The 19,644-nt window shown below is 36.1% G+C and overlaps 1 protein-coding gene across 1 annotated transcript in view; it reads left to right on the top strand.

The window, feature by feature from the left end:
* MET (MET proto-oncogene, receptor tyrosine kinase) overlaps nucleotides 1–19,644 on the top strand; it is a 115,727-nt gene that overhangs the window by 71,515 nt on the left and 24,568 nt on the right. The window contains exons 6-14 of the mRNA XM_047763212.1: nucleotides 1,830–1,990; nucleotides 3,803–3,905; nucleotides 4,012–4,148; nucleotides 4,827–4,988; nucleotides 5,288–5,387; nucleotides 9,725–9,943; nucleotides 16,712–16,858; nucleotides 18,735–18,891; nucleotides 19,093–19,233. Of these exons, the coding sequence (XP_047619168.1) occupies nucleotides 1,830–1,990; nucleotides 3,803–3,905; nucleotides 4,012–4,148; nucleotides 4,827–4,988; nucleotides 5,288–5,387; nucleotides 9,725–9,943; nucleotides 16,712–16,858; nucleotides 18,735–18,891; nucleotides 19,093–19,233 (1,327 nt within the window). The remainder of the gene's footprint in view (nucleotides 1–1,829; nucleotides 1,991–3,802; nucleotides 3,906–4,011; nucleotides 4,149–4,826; nucleotides 4,989–5,287; nucleotides 5,388–9,724; nucleotides 9,944–16,711; nucleotides 16,859–18,734; nucleotides 18,892–19,092; nucleotides 19,234–19,644) is intronic.

Here is a 19,644-nt window from a genome sequence, read left to right as displayed (position 1 = left end):
CCCATGGAAGAGTGAACATTACTCTGTTAGCTAAGGGGGAAATGCTCAGATGCCCTCCTCTAATATTTCAGCTAGGATGGGAAAGCTAACTGGAGCTGGTCTTTCAAACCCTGTCAGTCTAGCAGAGGTTTTATGGTATCCATTTCTGTTGTCAGCACACCATCTGAACAACTCTCAGTGTCTATTCTCAAATCATCACCCAATCCTTCTGCCTTATATAGAAAATGATGATATATGTAGAGTGACAGACTTAAATTTTTACATAGAAGCGGGCGGTGGGGGGGGGGGGGATCTAGTCAATGGGATCAGGCCAACATCAGCCTTGGGCAGCTGTTTTCAATGGGGAAAAATCCTCATTAAAAGAGGAAATAGCAGCTGTGTGACTGCCTCAGGCTGGAGAGAGTTCTGAAGGGTTAGATGTCTTGTTCTCTCCTACTGTATTTCTAATATAATAATAAACAGATATTTTTTTCCAGCAGTTCTCATTTGACTAGACGTGAACGAGGTAGGTTTTCATGAAAGGCACAACTGTGTAATGGATTTCATGGCTAAAATATCTATCATAAAAGCATTAGGCTAAGACTTTTAAAGGGGTTTGGCAACAAGTGTATGACTTTGGTTGTGATTATTTACTTGGGAGGGATGGGAATGTCTGCAAATATGAATTTTTCTGAAAACTCTTCTAAATTGTAGAAGAATCACTTTTACACTTTCACTAACTGGTTTTTAGCAAATACCTTTACTGGTTTTGAGTTGCCTCTACAGCAGTGCTAAGTTTTCCCACCATTGTACTTTACAGCACAATTTACAATATGTCCCCCCAAAAGAGCATTTCCTGTCTCAATTGTCACAAAGCTGCTGAGGAGAAGCTTATTTTTAACTTGGAAATTTGTTTCACTTTAATAGTTTTAGCCAATGAGTGGTTGTCTTAACAGACTTCATAGGAACCTAATGCTGTCTTACATCACAGTTGCCAAATTTTTATTAATAAATTCATTTTACTTTTAATACACCAAAGATGAGCCTACAATAATAAAATAAACCTATTATATATTTAATACTGAGCATGAGGAAATCCTAGAAATGAGATGTACCATAATGCCAAGGGAGATAATTAGAAATATCGCTACCGTACAGATCACACTTGGGGCTCTCTCAATTCTGCTTTTATCTATTTCTAATAGAAATAATATGTTGAATATATTAAATAGTACATCATTTTAAACTCTATCAACTAACCAGATACTATATATCAAATAAAGAAAAAAATCACAAATTAATAATAAATATGAATTAACAAGTATAAAGGAATAGGTTAATTCATTTGTTGATGGCTGGCACATAGATGATTTGTAAATAATGAATAAATGAATGAATGGCAAGTATGAATGTAGCACACATCCAGCTGGTTACACAGAGCAAAGCATATATTGGTGCTTGGCTTCTAGGGCCCATGATGGAGTTCTGATCAGAGTTCAATCTAAAGGGCCATGAAGGAGTTATATAAGCATGTGAAAGTCTAGGCCCAAAGTGTGTCTACTCCAGCCCAAGAAGGCCCTTCATCCCTACCCAGGCTGAATCTGCTCTCTCCCATCTCTAGATCTCCTGAAAACAGCTTGTTTCATCAGCCTGTCATATAGTTTTAATATTAGTTCCAGATTCCCTGAAATTTGTGACTCTTTTTCCTATAGTAAAAATTCAGGTTTTTTTGGATAGAGAAGGGAAGGATTTCAGACTCTTTGAGGCTACGTATTTTGTTTGTTTGTTTTCCACACATATGAAAGAGAGTAATATATTGGGTTTTTAAAAGTTCTGCCTTGTCCTTATAGGTTTTCCCTACTAGTGCCCCCCTTGAAGGAGGGACAACGCTGACCATATGTGGCTGGGACTTTGGATTCAGGAGGAATAATAAATTTGACTTAAGGAAAACCAAAGTTCTCCTTGGGAATGAGAGCTGTACCTTGACCTTAAGTGAGAGCACGACAAACACGTAAGGATCTTAAATACTTTGCCAGGGTGTGGTTGCAAAACTGGTTTTGTCTTTGAATGAATACTTGTAAAACTTGCTCCAAAAGTCCACTTCTTAAATTAAGAAGAGTCTTGGCCTATCACTCCCCTTGTAGATTTATTTTTGTTGTTAAACCTATTTATTCACTAGGATTAAGGAGGGAGAAAGGTGACATAACTTAGGTGAAAAGAAGAAGAATCCAGCACCTGAGAGTTTTTCAGCCATTTTTGTTAACAACTCTTGAGAAATTGGGTAAATTTGAAAGCGTAGCACTGATTGGAGTCATTCCAAATTTAAAGTCTTCAAATAAAGAGTCTTCAACAGCCTTTGCTATAAAAATCAGAAAACAGCTCAGTATGGACCCTCTCTTCTAAATTCACTTCTGTACTTCAGAAATGTAGTAAAGCAGCTGGATCACTTTTTTTTTTTTTCTTTTTATGGCCACACCTGTGGCAAATGGAAGTTCCCAGGCTAGAGATAGAATCGGAGTTGCAGTTGCAGTTGCAGGCCTACACCACAGTCACAGCAATACCAGATCTGAACTACATCTGTAACCTACACAAGAACTTGCTGCAACAATGGATCCTTAACTCACTGAGCAAGGCCAGGATTTGAACCTGCATCCTCAGAGAGACTATGTCAGGTCTTAACCCACTGAGCCCCAACAGGAACTCCTGAATCACGTTTTTGAGACTCATTGTTTTTGATGAGTTTAAACTTATCTTTAGCTGATATTTATTGACACTGTAATGTAAAGGGTATACCTCATTTAGTCATCCCCAAATCCTGGGAGATAGCAGTATTATCCCTATTTTACAGAGAGAGTAACTGATGTTCAGAAAGGTGGAATGTAGATTAGCAGAGCTAATCCAGAGGGTAAGAGCTGAACAAGCCTTTAATCTCAGCTCTCCTGATTCAAGACCTGTGTCTGTTCTACTATATTCTACATGTGACTTGTGTAAATCTGAATCCCATAGTGAATAGAGAATCCAGAAATTTTTAGTTATCATATAGTAACAACCACCAAACATTTAAAGTTTTACGGTTGAACCTATTCTTTCAAGTAGAATTCTTTCTAGGGTTCTACAAAGATCTCAATCTACTCATTTTACTAAGGCCAAAACATCAATTAATGTCATTCTTGTTTAGCTTAATGGTAAAACAGATTTATTCTAGAAATCCCCCTTGTAAATTCTTGCTCATTGAATTATAAATTAGAGCCTATAAAAATGAAACATAATTCATCCTCTTCTTTAAAAAATTGTTTAATAAAACAAATTTATACTTTTTTAGAATTATAATAAGATTATTAAATTCAAAAATAATTTTATGGAAAGCCTATCACAATTTCATTATTTTTAACTAACTTAAGTAAGCATGTGTAACTGCAGAAATGTATCTTTTGACATACTTTAAAGAAGATATTTTGCTTACTTATAATTATCCCATTGTTTCATATGCTATTCTTTATTTTAAGTATGCCAAACATCATGCCTATAATTTTACAGGAGTAGACTTAGATTATTGTAAACTTTTCAGTTGACGAAGTCTGCACTGATGAGGTTTAGCATTTCCTGTTTTGTCTGTATGAATAACACAGGCAGTCAATATAAAGTTTAGCGTAATGGTACAGAAGTAGAATTATACAATTTTCAATCCTGATGCTTATCTTGAGACTCTGCTTGCTATTTTAAGTAGTCAGTTCACTATTTAAAGATAATGGCCTTTCGTATAAAACAGCTGAACCATAAAATGCCTTTTGGATTTGGAACATATTAAACTTTGTTTTTTCAGGTTGAAATGCACAGTTGGTCCTGCAATGAATGAACATTTCAATATGTCCATAGTTATTTCAAATGGTCGAGGGACAACACAATATAGGATGTTTTTCTATGTGGTAAGTCTAGTCATTAATTCTCTCGTGAACTGAGATATTTAATTATCACTCAATCTACTTAGAGTTATAAAGTTAACAAGTTATTTTGTTTTTATCTCTCATTCAGGATCCTGTAATAACAAATATTTCTCCAAGTTTTGGTCCTAAAACTGGTGGTACTTTACTTACATTAACTGGAATGCACCTAAACAGTGGGAACTCTAGACACATTTCAATTGGTGGAAAAACGTGTACTTTGAAAAGGTGTTGTAAATATATTTTTATTGCATCAATCAAGTCAGATTAATATGTGTGCCTTAAAAATCAAGAAAAGATTGTTCTTTTGCAGGGAAAAAAATCAAGAGGTTTATTATTAACTTTCCTTATAAAATTTCCTCCTCCCCAAATTCATCTATTCCCTTTTGCTAATTTTTCTACCTTTCCCTTATTATTTATTAATTCACCTTTTAAGTTTTGTCCTCACATCCACCTTCTTTATTGTTATACTTAATACCCCATCTATGCTATGAGCTGTGAAACTCTGGTAAAAGACAATAAATTAAACATTTCCATCAAGATTTACAATTAGACCAAACCACTTTGGGGAAATGAGAAGCATGAGGGAGATTGGGTTAGGAGGGAAGTTAGATTTCTGCTTCTTAGAGTTGGGAGAACTTGGTTTAATAAAGTACCAAAAGGATACTTTAAAAATTACTTAAAAATCCCAAATATTTTGAAGTCAATGGTAGCTTTTCTACAGTAAAGCTAAGTTTGGGATCCAGTCAAATGTAAACTACATTAGAAAGAACTTTTTTCTAAACCATATCAGGAAATTCCTATTTATGTGCCATTAAGTGATATCCTTTTGATGTATGGATGTAATTCTAAAATGTATATATATGTCTCTAATGTGAAGGTCCATTTTCTTAATCTTTTGTTCAGTGTGTCAGATAGTATTCTTGAATGTTATACCCCAGCCCAAACCACTCCAACTGAATTCCCTATTAAGTTGAAAATTGACTTAGCCAACCGAGAGATAAACAGCTTCACTTACCGGGAAGACCCCATTGTCTATGAAATACATCCCACCAAATCTTTTATTAGGTAAGTAAAAGCTGCTTTTTCTTTGCATTTTTTTCAGACAGGAAAAGACACTTCTTTTGCATATTTGGTGAATAAAAAGATAAGAGCATTTCTTCATCTTATGAAATACGAATTTTTTAAAAATACTTTCAAGTTAAATAAGTTGTTTCCAAACATAAGTTATCACTGAATTTCCATTTGACTTTGGCTGTGGCTATAACTTGCGGTCACTACATGTGATTTAGTTTAATTTCTCTCTTAAAATACTTGGTAGAGAAAGAACCTCTCAATATTGTTGTTTTTCTATTTTATTTTGCCAGTGGAGGGAGCACAATAACAGGTGTTGGAAGAAACCTGAATTCAGTTAGCGTCCTGAGGATGGTAATAAATGTGCATGAAGCAGAAAGAAATTTTACAGTGGTAAGTCCTTTGAGTGATAGTTGTGCTTAAGAGTTCTGCATTTCTGCCTCTACCACCAGCTTTCAGGATACAGGGGATATTTCAGTTGTGTCTTTAATGTTTGCTGGTTATCTTACTTGTAGCATAGGTCAAATAGTTTTGTTTTTTTGTTTGTTTGTTTACTTGCTTTTGCTTTTTGGGGGGTGGGGGGGCAATACCTGTGGCGTATGGAAGTTCCCAGACTGGGACTTTTGAATCTGAGCTGCAACTGCCAGCCTACACCACAACCACAGCAACGCAGAATCTGAGCTGTGTCTGCAGTCTACACCACAACTTGTGGCAACGCCAGATCCTTAACCCACTGAGCAAGGCCCAGGATCGAACCATCATCCTCATGGATACTTGTTGGGTTTGTTACCACTGAGCCACAATGAGAACTCTCCAAACAGTGTTTTTTATTCAACAACTAAAATTCTCTAGTGCCAGGCCCTTATAAAACACATATACATAATGTTTACACACAAACAATGATTATCAACTTGAGCGCACACCTGTGGCATATGCAAGTTCCCAGGCCAGGGGTTGAATCAGAGCTGTAGCTGCTGGCCTTTACCACAGCCACATCAACGCCAGATCTGAGCTGCATCTTCGACCTACACCACAGCTTGCAGCTCCGCCGGATCCTTTAACCCACTGAGCAAGGCCAGGGATCAAACCCACATCCTCATGGATACTAGTCAGATTCTAGACAGTACAAATGGAAACCACATCATTCCCTGTCTTAGTCAGTTCTGGCTGCAGTAACAAAAATAACATGGACTAGGTGGCTTGTACAACAAACATTTATTTCTCACAGTTCTGACTGCTGGGAAGTCCAAGACCAAGACACCAACAGATCTGGCTGTCTGGGGAGAGCCTGCTTCCTAGTTTACAGATGACTGTCTCTCATTGTATCTTCACATGGAGGAGAAAGAAAGAGGAAGCAAGCTCTCTTGTGTCTCTTCTTATACGAGCATTAGTACTATCATGAGAACTTTACTCTCACCACCTAATTACCTCCCAAAGGCCCCATCTCCAAATACCATCCCATTGGGGATTAGGGTACCAACGTATGAATTTGAGGAGGATGCAGACATTCCAGTCCATAGCATTTCCCTACCCCCCTTTTATAATTACCCATGGAACATCAACCCTTGTAGTCTAATAAAACCCTTAGATAAAGTCTCTAACCTTGCTGCAACATTTTTGTCTTCCTAAGTGGCAGACACACAGTGTTTTCTTACATACTTCTTTTTAACTATTACTCTTATCCCTTTATTAGCATGTTATCAGATAAATGAGAAAGAACATGGGAGTACTTACATCCTAGAGTGTGCATACTGTTTGGTATTTTTCCACCTTTTCCCTCATATTTGCAAGGTTGATCAATTTAACTGAATGCCTCCTTAAAAGTGATTGACCTATTTTGTTCTCTGACAATTTATATGGATCACATTAAAATGGTAATTTTAATTTAAACTTTAGGAAATTTGGAGTTATTTACAAAGATTTCATATTTTTGTTTTTTTCTGATATAAACTATCCTTAATCTAGTTGGACTTGTATACTCAACTTAGAACGATAGTTCTAAGTGCCCCCTCTCAAGCAGGGTCTTGATTGGAAGGTAAAAGATTGAATTACAGCACTTGCTTTTAGATTCCCATCCGATATTTCTTGAAGGCTAAGGCACAGTGTGCTTTAATTACAAAAACCAATTTGGGGCTAAAAATGTCAAACTAAATCACCAAACAATTAGGTCATTTCAAATGAGATTTTTCTTGACCTTCTCAATCAGCCACATTGCATCACCTCTAAAGAGTATTATTAGATTTTTATAATATTCCTGGGAGATTGTACTCCAGGGAGCCACCGTATGAAGTAGAGAGCTTTAAAGCCAATCCCCACACATGGCCACAAACAAAGTTAGGATACCGCTATTAATTTAAAGGACATCAGTTCTCCACAACCAGGCATAACAATTTTTCATTAACCTGTTAGAATAATAGTAACCCTTTTTGGTGTTGGCATGTGACTTTTTAAAATAGAAATCTGAGAAATTATTAGTTTAGCTAATTCACACCAAGCCTACATTATTAAAATAATGGCCAAGTTTTCTTCCTTCTCCCTCACTATCCTTATGATGACATATGGCTTAATTCATTCATTTGTAATCAAATAGTTATTAAAAAAAACATTCCACATGTAAGACATGAATCCACCGTCACAAGGAAGATTCAAACAATGGTAGAAGATTAAAATCTTATCTTTTTACATATCTGGAAATGTAAACTTTATTTTAGTCACAAACATATTAGTACAATGCAACTATGCATTCAAATTGAACAAAAATGAAAAATTCAGTGAGTCTATTTGACTATTGTTTGTGAAAACTACCTCATAAAGGTACGTGTGTTCCTTCCATATTCCCTGCTTTTTATAGAATTTGAAGCTAACTTGGATGAATTGAACCCATTCATTATTTAACAAATAAAAACTGTTAGGTCTGATTTAAATATACTGATCCAGCCACAAAAATTTTTAAGTCCAACAAACTCAAATCTTTTAAAATAAAAATACTAGTTACCTTCTTAACAAAATACACATTAATTTGTTAATATGCCTTAGGTCCCAGAAGCCAGCAGTTTATTGTCTAGTTTTCAAATTTCTTGTTACGTAGAGAATTATTGTAAGAGCAGTAGAATTGTTTATTTCTTTTTTTCAAGATGATATGATAAATAGCTTTTAGCATTATAATATGGATTTGATACAAAACTGAATAATGTTTTATTCATATTATATCATTATCAGTTTTCTTTATTTGCTTATAGCACACATTTTTTAATGTAGGAAAATTTCTTAATTACTTTTAAAAGAAAATATCAAATATCCAAATTTATTTGTGCTTTTTATGCATATCCTGAGCCCTTTTTCTATTGTAGCCATAAGTAATTGTTTTATCTCCAACTCTGTCAAAGAAAAGGAAATCTAAGGGATATTGTTGCTTGTTTGTCTTTTCCTTGGGGGAAAAAATGCAACCATTTAACCTTAAATGTGCCACTGTGTGTTGCTGGTTTAGTCAAAGTACAATCAAAAGGAAGCCACATTTTCCAAACTTCTATAAATCAGAATTACAAAGGGAATGATTTGAAATGAGACATGAAAGAGCATAAAATAATAATAGTAGAGCCTTTGTTAAAAAAGAAAAAAAGAGAGAGAGAGCATGTAAGTGTAGGAAAAGATTTACCAACATAGAATACAGAGTTAGCAAGAAACTCTGCAGCTTGGGAGTTATATAAATTTTAGAGGCAGTGGCCAAGGATTTATTTTCCCTACTTTGCCATCAGAGCTGTGTGACCTGGTCTGATGACATCAGCTCAGCTCGGGAAAAGTTCAGTTTCTCTATCTGTAATATATGTGTAATCATAGCACCTACCTCACAGGATTATTGTGAGAATTAAATGAGACCAGCCTTATAAAATATTTTGCACACAACCTGAAGCTCAGTAATGGATAGCTTAAAACACACTAATAGGGAGTTCCTGTTGTAGCTAAGTGGATTAAGAACCTGACTAGTATCCATGAGGATTCGGGTTCAATCCCTGGTCTCACTCAGTGGGTTAAGGATCTGGTGTTGCCGTGGATGTGGCATAGGCCAGCAGCTGCAGCTCTGACTCAACCCCTAGCCTTGGAATTTCTATATGCTGCAGGGGTGGCCCTAAAAAGGAAGAAAAAGAAAAAGCATCTTTGCAAAACACACTAGTAGGATGACCTAACTACGTGGTTAATTATAATGTGAACCCTATGTGCTTGGCAGTTGATGAAGCACTTTACCATGTAGTATTCCACACTGTGAAAAACATTTTAATCTTAATTCCTAAATGAGGAAACTGAGTTTCCAAGTAAAGACTTTGTCCTGATTCTCACAACCTGGTTTAAAGCTAAAATGTGAATGAAGACTTTAATTGCACCAAGTCCAGCTCCCACTCTGCCATAGCTGTTTGATAACAGTCATCCTCCGGGTGACTGTCCTGTCTTCTTAAGGAAAATAAAATGAAGGAGAGACAGCTTCAGATAGATCAGCGTAACTTGTTCCTGAAGTGAAACTCTGTAGCTCCTTTAAGACTGTATTGTTTAGGTAATCTTACATCTGTTGTGTTTCCAGAAATGTGTTCTTCAACATTAGGAAGTTAAATAGAGAATTTTTTTTTTCAAAAATTACAGATTTTCAGTAGATTGTCTGAAACAGTGAAATGTAAAACTTGCTGCCGATGTTGTCAAGCTGTGTTCTATTTACAGTGGATGATTGTGTCTTACTATAGGCATGTCAGCATCGCTCTAATTCAGAGATAATCTGCTGTACAACTCCTTCACTACAACAGCTGAACCTACAACTCCCCCTGAAAACCAAGGCTTTTTTCATGTTAGATGGGATTCATTCCAAATACTTTGATCTCATTTATGTACATAATCCTGTGTTTAAGCCTTTTGAAAAGCCAGTGATGATCTCAATAGGCAATGAAAACGTACTGGAAATTAAGGTAAGAAATGCTTAAAATAGTCTCTTAAATCATCAACTTACACTTAATTGACTTCATACCATGTGAATAGAATTGTTGTATTTGGTCATTATCTTGTACTACATCAGCAAATATCTAAGCTCTGAAAAACAAGTCTTTTTGACATAAGACTAAAATGTATGTATAATCAGAGACTGCTTTTTAAGGTAAGCACTTAAAAACTCTTTCTTGTGTATTTATTAAAAAGTAGTAAATGTGGGATATAAATCCATTAAGTAAGCTGCCTGGGATGCATTATTCTGCAGATGTTATGTCTTTTCCTGGACACCTAAATGTGCTCATTATAAGATAAAAGGTAAGAGTCATGAAAGTAAATGAATCAATTGTAGTTCTGTGCTTCCTTCTAATACTTGGAATTTTGTATCTGGGTGTGGTCCTCTCTAAGCTGATTTATAAATGGAGCTGGATTTCCTCTACCTTGGGAATATATTAGCCTCTAAATACAATTTAATTGGACAATAACAGATCATCTTTTCTAACCTAGCCTGCTACAAAGAATAGTAAAGCCCAGAGAGGCAAGTGGTTTAACAAGTGATGAAATTGTTGCAGAACAAAGACTAGAATACAACACTTTTATGTTGCTTCAGTCATTTTTACTTCAAATAGAAATAAAAGAGGCAAAAATAATCAAAACTTTAATTATCTATAGCCCCAATCTCTAAAAACAACAAAATATTTATCCTTCAATATGTTGTTTTGTTTAGACATGCAGAATTTTTCCCCATCAAAGATAGCCCAAATGCAAAATGAACAAAAACAAAGTAATAGGATAGTCCTTGTCTAGATGTAATATAAATTTCCGTAGATCATCTCCATCTAAGTAAGAACACATTGCCACTAAAATTTTTCTGCTTTTTCAACAAGATTTCATCTATAGCCAAACCCATGTACACTTTCACACTCATACAAGTTTACTAACTTGTTTTGTACAATAATTAAGCAAGCCCAGCATGAAATTAAATGGAAGCCTGCTTCAATGAACAGCATGTTTACCATAGCAGAGTTCTTTCATCTGCTTCTTTAATTAGTTTTAGAAAGGGAGAAAGAGCTTTTATCACTTCTTTTTTTTTTTCAATAAAACTAATCTAGTGTGACCTTTTGCTTTCAACAATTACTGTGTTTGCCATTTGAAAGATTCCATTTGGTTTTTCTTGATGAAAACAAAGGTTTATTTGCAAATATTTTTATACCCAGATACACTCTATTTTTCTGGTTCTATATTAATGATGGAAGGATTAGAGATAAATCGTTCTTTATCTACCCTTTCAAGCAGTCTTATATGAAAAAGAAAATTCCTTTTTCTATAAATACCTATTATTCAATGTCCCACAAAATTGTTGGACCAAGGAAAACATGATTTGACATCATCCTCAGCTTTTCAAGGCTATTCCTAATCTGGCCGAAAGAATCTCTGGAAACAAACACAAGACATTTTCTTTTCTTGCCTATGTACAGAATGACTCTTCTCTAACAAGTGTATAGCACCTATCATGTCACAAAGTGGCAATCTGGAGATAAAGGCAACAGTTTAGGGGGACTATTTTGGTGTCATGATTCAATCTTCTCCCATATTCCATTTTCCATATGTGTAAGAGGAAATCCAAGGTGTAAGAGAACCTTTGTGTGGCAGCAGTTTAACCCTTTATTAGTTTCTAAGTTGTTCACATTAAAACCTCAGCCTCTCTGAGGGCAGAAACAAAGGAACGTAGAGCAAGAGAAAAGAAAATACCTCTTCTGGACAAGCAGGGGATTGTTTTTATCAAAAGAAAGGGTGCCATTTTATTTCATGTTGTGCTCTTCAGTCACCATTCAGACCATGAATGTGAAGTATGTTTGTGTTCCATCAGTGAAAGCAGTGTAGAGAGAATTGTGTTTAGAATGAGATTTGCTTCTTATTGCCAGGAAGAGTTTGTGCTCCTCAAGCAGCCATGCATACAAGGATTCTTTAGCTAAAAAGAGATTGTGATTGTTTCCAGCCCTAGTTGGGAGAATTGCCTTAGTCAGCAGTTGGCTCAAGGACTACATCATGGCCAAGAGCGTTAGCCAAATTTGGATCAAGAGAACATGATAGAGACCAGGAATCCGTCACTCCTCAGGACAAATCAGAAGCCCTATCAATGTGGGAGGTAGTTTATGACCAAGGCTTAGGCACCAGCTGTGGACAGTGGTCATCAGTAAACATCTCCTTGGGAGTCAACAGTAGGGCACAGTGTTCACGTCAACAACAGCTTATGTTTGCATGGAATTTTAACTAACATGGTGCTTTGACATATGTTGTTTCATCTGAGACTTATGTGGACCTGTGAGCTTGGGAGGTGAGTGATGATTATCCCCATTTATAGATTAGTAAACAGGTTTAGAAAGGTAATTTGTCTTGGGTCAGCTGGGAAGCAAACAGCATAACTAGGGCTCACACTCTCAAGTTTCTTGTTTCCAAATTTGGTCTTCTTTCCACTAAATTAGAAAGCTTTTCATATTAACTTTCATTTAATGTATACCAAAATACCTTTCATAATAGAGTAATAGTCTATCATATGGTATAATATCTATACTGTTCTCTAAGTGAAATAAGTGGAAGGAGTTTAGAATTAGCTCTAAACTCTTTAAAAATATCTAAAAGTCAATCCTGTTAGAAGAAACCCTATCTTTTCCCCTAATTACCTTATATGACTTTTTGTTGATGAGTATATTTTATGGAAATAGAGAAGCACCGTATTTAATGCTGGAACAAGGACTGCCTGACACTGCCCTAGGGGTTCATCTTATTCTGGCACATATTGATATACATGGTAACAGAGATGCTTTAGAAGTCTAGCTTGGAGACTAGTTTAGTTTAGTTCACTAAAACAGGAACAAGGGAGCAAAAAGATCAGCTAAGGCAGGGAATAGGGACTCAGGCTATGACACTGGGGGCACAAGAGCTGGGATCTCATTTAGAGGCCTCCCAGTGTCTAGGCATCAGAAATATCTAAAAGAGAGAGTAGTTCTGAGCCAACTCAGTCTACCTGCTGTCCAGAGACCACCAGAGTTTGTCTTCCTCCCCCCTTCTGAGTAATGTACCTGCAATTATAGGTCTGTATCCTTCCACATCCACTCTGAGGCCAGTTCGGTCTCTAAACAGGGTAGAAACAAAGGGCTCCTTTCTTAGAGGCCATTTGGCCCAGTGTAAAGACCTATTCTTATTGATGGTGCTCATAAACTAATACAGTGGACCCTTGAACAACACGAGTTTGAACTGCACAGGTCCACTTACGTAAAGATATTTTTTTTAGTGAATACAAACTACGGTACTACATGGTCTACAGTTGGTTAAATCCATGGTTGCAAAACCTTAGATACAGAGGTCTGTCTGTGAAGTTTTACATGGATTTTCAACTGCATAGGCGTCAGCACCCTTAACCCCCATGTTATTCAGGGGTCAACTGTATTTACCTGTGCTGCACACTTAAAATGCATTCTGTAGAGCAGAACCCATATTCTAGGGCACATAGAGCCTGTGGTTTCCCAGTGTCCCAAGAAGCCAGTGAGGAAACCAGTTTAGTTTTGATTCACCCAGCCTTTCTCAAATGACTTGGGAACTTTTTCCCCCCAATGGCTATGTATGTTCTGTGGACTTAGTTTTGAAGCTTTCTGTGATGCTTCTTTGGCATAGTTCCAGGGTGGGGTGGCATAATCCTCTGGATAAAGTATAAATGCCCCCACCACCTCCACCACCGCCACCTCAATGATTTTCTGGTGCCAGCCTTGCTGGATCTTTGCCTGGCTGAGTTCTGATCCCATCACACCTCACTGCCTTAACCAATTTTCCCAGACCCAACACTGTGGCCACCTGGAGGTATGAAAACTTCTAACACCCCTCCTGTAACAATGCTGTTTTTCAAATCTTAACTCACTTCCACTCCTAGCTTCTATGTTCTGTAACCAGCTCAGAGACAGGTTCTCGGGCCTGTGTCCTAGGTAGAAACATGTGGTACCTGGCCAGAGTTGCAGAGGAAAAGGACAAGGGACATTAGGGATAATAGTTTTTTACTTTAGAAATGTATTTGTTTTAACATTATAGCGAGAGGAAGAAACTCTTATTCATCTTTATATTTTCAGTAACTAGGATTGTGTCTAACACAAACAGTAGTAGATGGTAAATAGATTTTGTATCAGGTAGAACTGATTTGCTTCATGACCATATCCCTTCTTAAATCTTAGTTCTCAACTGTAAAGCAGAAATGACAATAATACCTACCTCAGGGAAGTGTTTTTACAGGAGAAAATTAGATAATTATAACTCTAAGTTGCTCAATTTGTATAGAGGATTAAAGACCAGAAAGCTTCCTTCTACTTTGCTTTTTTAAAAATCTGTATATTACCATTTTAATGACTGAAAAACTAATCCAATTTTGCAAATATGTTCTACTGTGTATTAATAGTTAATATTAAATCATAGAAGTGAGTAATAAAATTTTGATACATACATCTTTTTATCATAGCTCCATAAATCTATGTTTATTTTAAAGAACAAAAAGTAGCCTATAATTTTTTTTTCCCAACTTGGGCCCTTCTGTTATACAGTATTGGGCTTCCTGTATCACTTTTGTGATATCTTGGATTGTAGACTTTTAAAATAATCACTAAACATACAAAGCTGATAGTAATTGCTTATGTAAGTCACTAATTATCATGCATTTCTTAGTAGGCACAAATGAAAAGGGTTTCATTGTTTAGCTGTGTGATTTGTTTTTGTTTTAGAGAAGCTTTTATGCAGCGTCCTAGGCAACCCTGAGCATGAAAGGAGTAGTATTGCAGATGTAAATGCAGTATGTTCAGCCCTTCCCCCAGCTTTCTAAGCAAGCAAGACACATCTTAGTCATTCCCTCATAAATCAAACCCTCCAGCTCTTTAATCTCTTTCCTTTATCATTCCCTGAATTCCCTCCAACATGTAAGCCAGGGCCTTATCCCTCCTCGGACCTAACCAACAAGTTGTCATTTGAAGCCCCAGAGTGACCTATTAGATTTATGTGCATCTACATTGACTTGCCCTATGTGGCTGACCTGGTTCAATGGAGTACACATACTGCCTCCAGAAATATCATAAGGATCGTGTTTGTCTATATCCATTTTTCTTAAACTCCAAATTCATGTTAGAAATAGCTATTTTCTTCCAACTTCTTTTCCCAGAATAGTATCTGACCTACCAATTTACTGAGATCCATATGAGACAATGTATGTAAAGCAATTTGCCAAGTATTAAAGATCAGGTAAAGCTGAGTGGGAAACAAAGTAGCTGTACTGCAGTTGCTACTGGCTACACTTTGTCTCTAAGAAAAATATTAATATGCTTTGATATCTCTCTCCTCAAAGAAATGGCTTTTTTAAATAATCATACTACTTAAATCTTTATATGAGAAATTATGCCTCTATTTTCACTTCTTTCCCCAGGTTAATTATTGGTTTGTTCAACAAAACATTGATATTTTAAATGCCTAATGGTAACTTCAGTTAACTGAATATATCAAATTGAATAATGTTTTGAAAGCTCACACATAACCATATAATTGTTCAAAATAATGTAATCATACTCTCAAATCAAAATGAGGGTCACACGGCATCTTATAGGAGTTTCTTCAAAAATTGATTCATTTATGTATAGGATTCAGCTGTGCAAGAGGGATGAAAAACTGCCCAATTCAAACACAAAAAGACCTAGATCCTTTACACTATAATCTCTGGAGATGCCACCCAGGCATTGGTATTTTATAAAGCCCTCAGTATGATTCTAAAAGTGAAGTCAGTGGGATGGACAGAAAGATTGGGGTTAGTAGATGCAGACTATTACCTTTATTATTATGATTTTTTGTCTTTTCTAGGGCAGCACCCACAGCATATGGAGGTTCCCAGGCTAGGGGTACAATCAGAGCCACCAGCCTATGCCAGAGCCACAGCAATGTGAGATCCGAGCCATGTCTGCGACCTACACCACAGCTCAGGGCAACGCCGGATCCGTAACCCACTGAGCAAGGCCAGGGATCAAACCCGCAAGCTCATGGTTCCTAGTCAGGTTTGTTAACCACTGCGCCATGACAGGAACTCCTTTTTTTTTTGGCAAACTATTACCTTTAGAGTGGATAAGCAATGAGTTCCTACAGTACAACACCATATACCAATCCAATCTCTTGGGATAGAACATGATGAAAGATAGTACGATAAAAAGAATGTGTGTGTGTGTATGTATATATACATGTATATAAATAACTGGGTCACTATCTTTTACAGCAGAAATTGATACAACACTGTAAATTAACTATATAAAAATAAAATTTTTAAAAAATAAAATAAAAAAGTGAAGCTAAAGCTGAGCATCCCTGCAGTAGGCAGCTTGACAACTGATCTCTGAATGGTTTCCCTTTTGCCAACCATCAGTACCCCCTGAAATATTAATAAGGTGATTATGAATAAGACATTATTTGATATAAGGGTGTGAAACACGAATCCCTTTTCTTTTCTCCAAAATCCAATTTGATGGAAAAGCTATTTGCTATGATTCCTTACTAATTAGTACACTGAAAAGGTCATATTCTCTTTTAACCATCCAAATTCCCATGAAAATGAGTGTCAGAAAATCATGTGCCTTGACAAATGACATGGCCTATGTTTGTAGTGTATTTATATTCCTTCACAATTGTTTGCATGCCTGCAAAACTGTCAAGTGTTATTAACAAGCTCTTTTTTCCCCCAGGGAAATGATATTGACCCTGAAGCAGTTAAAGGTGAAGTGTTAAAAGTTGGAAATAAGAGTTGTGAGAATATACATTCACATTCTGAAGCCGTTTTATGTACAGTCCCCAATGACCTGCTGAAATTGAACAGCGAGCTAAATATAGAGGTGGGATTCCTGCTTTCCTCTCATGATGTAAATAAAGATGCCAGTGTAATTATGTCACTTGCAGGCTTAAAATAAATCATTAAAGCTCATTTGTCTGTTGACTTTGGCTCATCAGCTCAGCCTTGATTCTTAGCTGTTATTTTAGAAATAGTTTTTTGTTGCACTGTCTCCTTCCTGAGCTTCAAAGAGTAGATCTCAAAAGCCCTTGCCAGCCACACTCTTCTCCACCATGCCACACTCCTGCGGAAGTTTGCTGTAATTCTCAGGAGGGATAAGGATTAATAATAAGGATTAATAATGCTCTTTCCCCACCCCAGGAGGCCAGAGCCAACACACTCCTGTCCTCCACAGTAATCTCAAATGCATTGACCCATAAGTAAAAGACTATGTGTGCACTGGATGAGGTAAAATAAGAATTAAACTATTTTACAGTAATTTCTTACATATGAACAGCTAAATCAGATAACTAGGAACCAGAGTGAGTGATTTTTTTTTTCGTTTTTTTCTTAAGAGCTTTATTGAGATTAATTCATACATTAATTCATACCATGCAATTTATACCTTTAAGGTACAATTCAGTGGTTTTAGCTGTGTCACATTATTATTTTTAATTATGATAAAGTATATATAATATAAAATTTGCCATTTTAACCATTTTTTAGTGTACAATTCAGTGGCATTAATTACATTCACAATATCACGCAACCATTACCACTATATAATTCCAAAACTTTTTCAGCACCCCAAACAGAAACTTTGGAATCATTAAATACTACCATCACATTCCTCTTTTCCAGACCCTGGTACAATGTCCTATCTTTATGAATTTTCCTATTATACTAGACAGTTCATATGAGTGAAATCATAAGATATTTATCCTTTTGGGTCTGGCTTACTCTACTTGGCATGTTTTCAAGGTTCATCCATGTTGTAGCATGTGTCAGAACTTCATTCCTTTTTTAAGGCTGAATAATATTCCATGTATAGATATGCCACATTTTATTTATCCAAGAATGCCTTTTTTTTTTTTTTAAGGCTGCACCTGTGGCACATGGAAGTTCTCAAGCTAGGGGTCAAATTGGAGCTACAATTGCTGGCCTACACCACAGCCACAGCAATGCCAGATCCTTAACCCACTAGGAGAGGCCAGGGATCGAACCCACATCCTCAAGGATACTAGTCAGGTTCATTTCCACTGAGCCATAATGAGAACTCCAAGAATGCCTAATTTTAAAGGGTTCCAAAAAGTTATGAAGTTCCCCAAAAAGTTATGAAAGTATGAAAAAATTTAAAAATGTAAGGCTGAATCATAGAATCAGAGTTTGGAACTCAAAAGGACCATAAATCTTAAAAATCATACCATGTTAGAGCTGAAAGAGACATCAAATATTTTTTTCTATGTATAAAAACTGAATTAAAAATATTGAGTCTTTATTATCCTATCATAATAAAATGATTATTTACTTCTTATGGGGAGTCCCCTCTGCCCTCTACCATACCCTCTATGGCAGAATTAATGTCGTATTGTCTCTATTTCTTACTATATGTTTATACGTTTACAATACATAATGCATTGTACTATCACCATTTATCTTTGTGTTTGTTTCCCTTTCATACTTCAGTTCCTCAAGATCAGAGACTGATTCTTATCTTTTTATCCCTAATACCTAGTTGCAGTTATAAATAGCTAAGCATCAGTAAGTTCTTCAGTTATCAGTAGCCCCTAATTATTTGAACACTGAAGCAGAATTGAGGGATATCCTATTACTCTGAAGGCAATTATCCCACTTCTAGAACCAGAGAGACTGTGATTCACCTGTGTAGTATATTTTGTATCTATCATGGCTAAATTATGACCTTTATTTGTCATTTTTAGTGGAAGCAAGCAATTTCTTCAACTGTCCTTGGAAAAGTAATAGTTCAACCAGATCAGAATTTCACAGGATTGATTGTTGGTGTTGTCTCAATATCAATAATACTCTTATTACTGCTCGGGCTTTTCCTGTGGCTGAAAAAGAGAAAGCAAATTAAAGGTGCATTTTTTTCTTATTATTGTTTGTTTTAAGGAGTTGCCTTAAGAATACAGTCATTACAGTTTAAAATTGTCATAGATTCCTGTGTGCAGTCTTATATGTAATCCATAAAACCCATAAGTTCTGGTCACTGGGTCAAAGTCTACTGGGACCCATGTCAGCCAAGTCTTTAACAAGTTCTTTCTCTCTCTCGATTTTAAGATCTAGGCAGTGAATTAGTTCGCTATGATGCAAGAGTACACACTCCTCATTTGGATAGGCTTGTAAGTGCCCGAAGTGTAAGCCCAACTACAGAAATGGTTTCAAATGAACCTGTAGACTACCGAGCTACTTTTCCAGAAGGTACATTTCAGTTTACTGTTCTGAAAAATACTTATACATACACCTAAGTAGATTGTAGCATTGTTGTTTATTTTTGGTTTTGCCTTTATATTTTTATAAAATTATAAAAGAAGTGTTCACCTCTTCTTTGGCCAAAGAAGTATTTAATTTGAAAGAGTTGCATTGCTCTTATTCTAAAATGAACTCATTTATATATTATATGAGATTTTTAGAGTCTTTAAGCTCTGTTCTCACAAAAAAGGTTCACTTTAAAATTATTTGTGCAAAGGTAACGTGTTTTTCATATGAATGTGATGCGAAGCAGCTGTGAAGCTCATTTTAACAACATAGGAAGAGTTGAGATATGAAACTTGTATTTATTGAAATAGAAGTTGGTACTGCCACATTTTTTACCTGTTGATCCTCAAACAT

This window comes from Phacochoerus africanus, chromosome 16 (assembly GCF_016906955.1).
Source record: "Phacochoerus africanus isolate WHEZ1 chromosome 16, ROS_Pafr_v1, whole genome shotgun sequence".
Classification (NCBI taxonomy): domain Eukaryota; kingdom Metazoa; phylum Chordata; class Mammalia; order Artiodactyla; family Suidae; genus Phacochoerus; species Phacochoerus africanus.
This window is presented reverse-complemented; position numbering and strand designations above follow the sequence as displayed.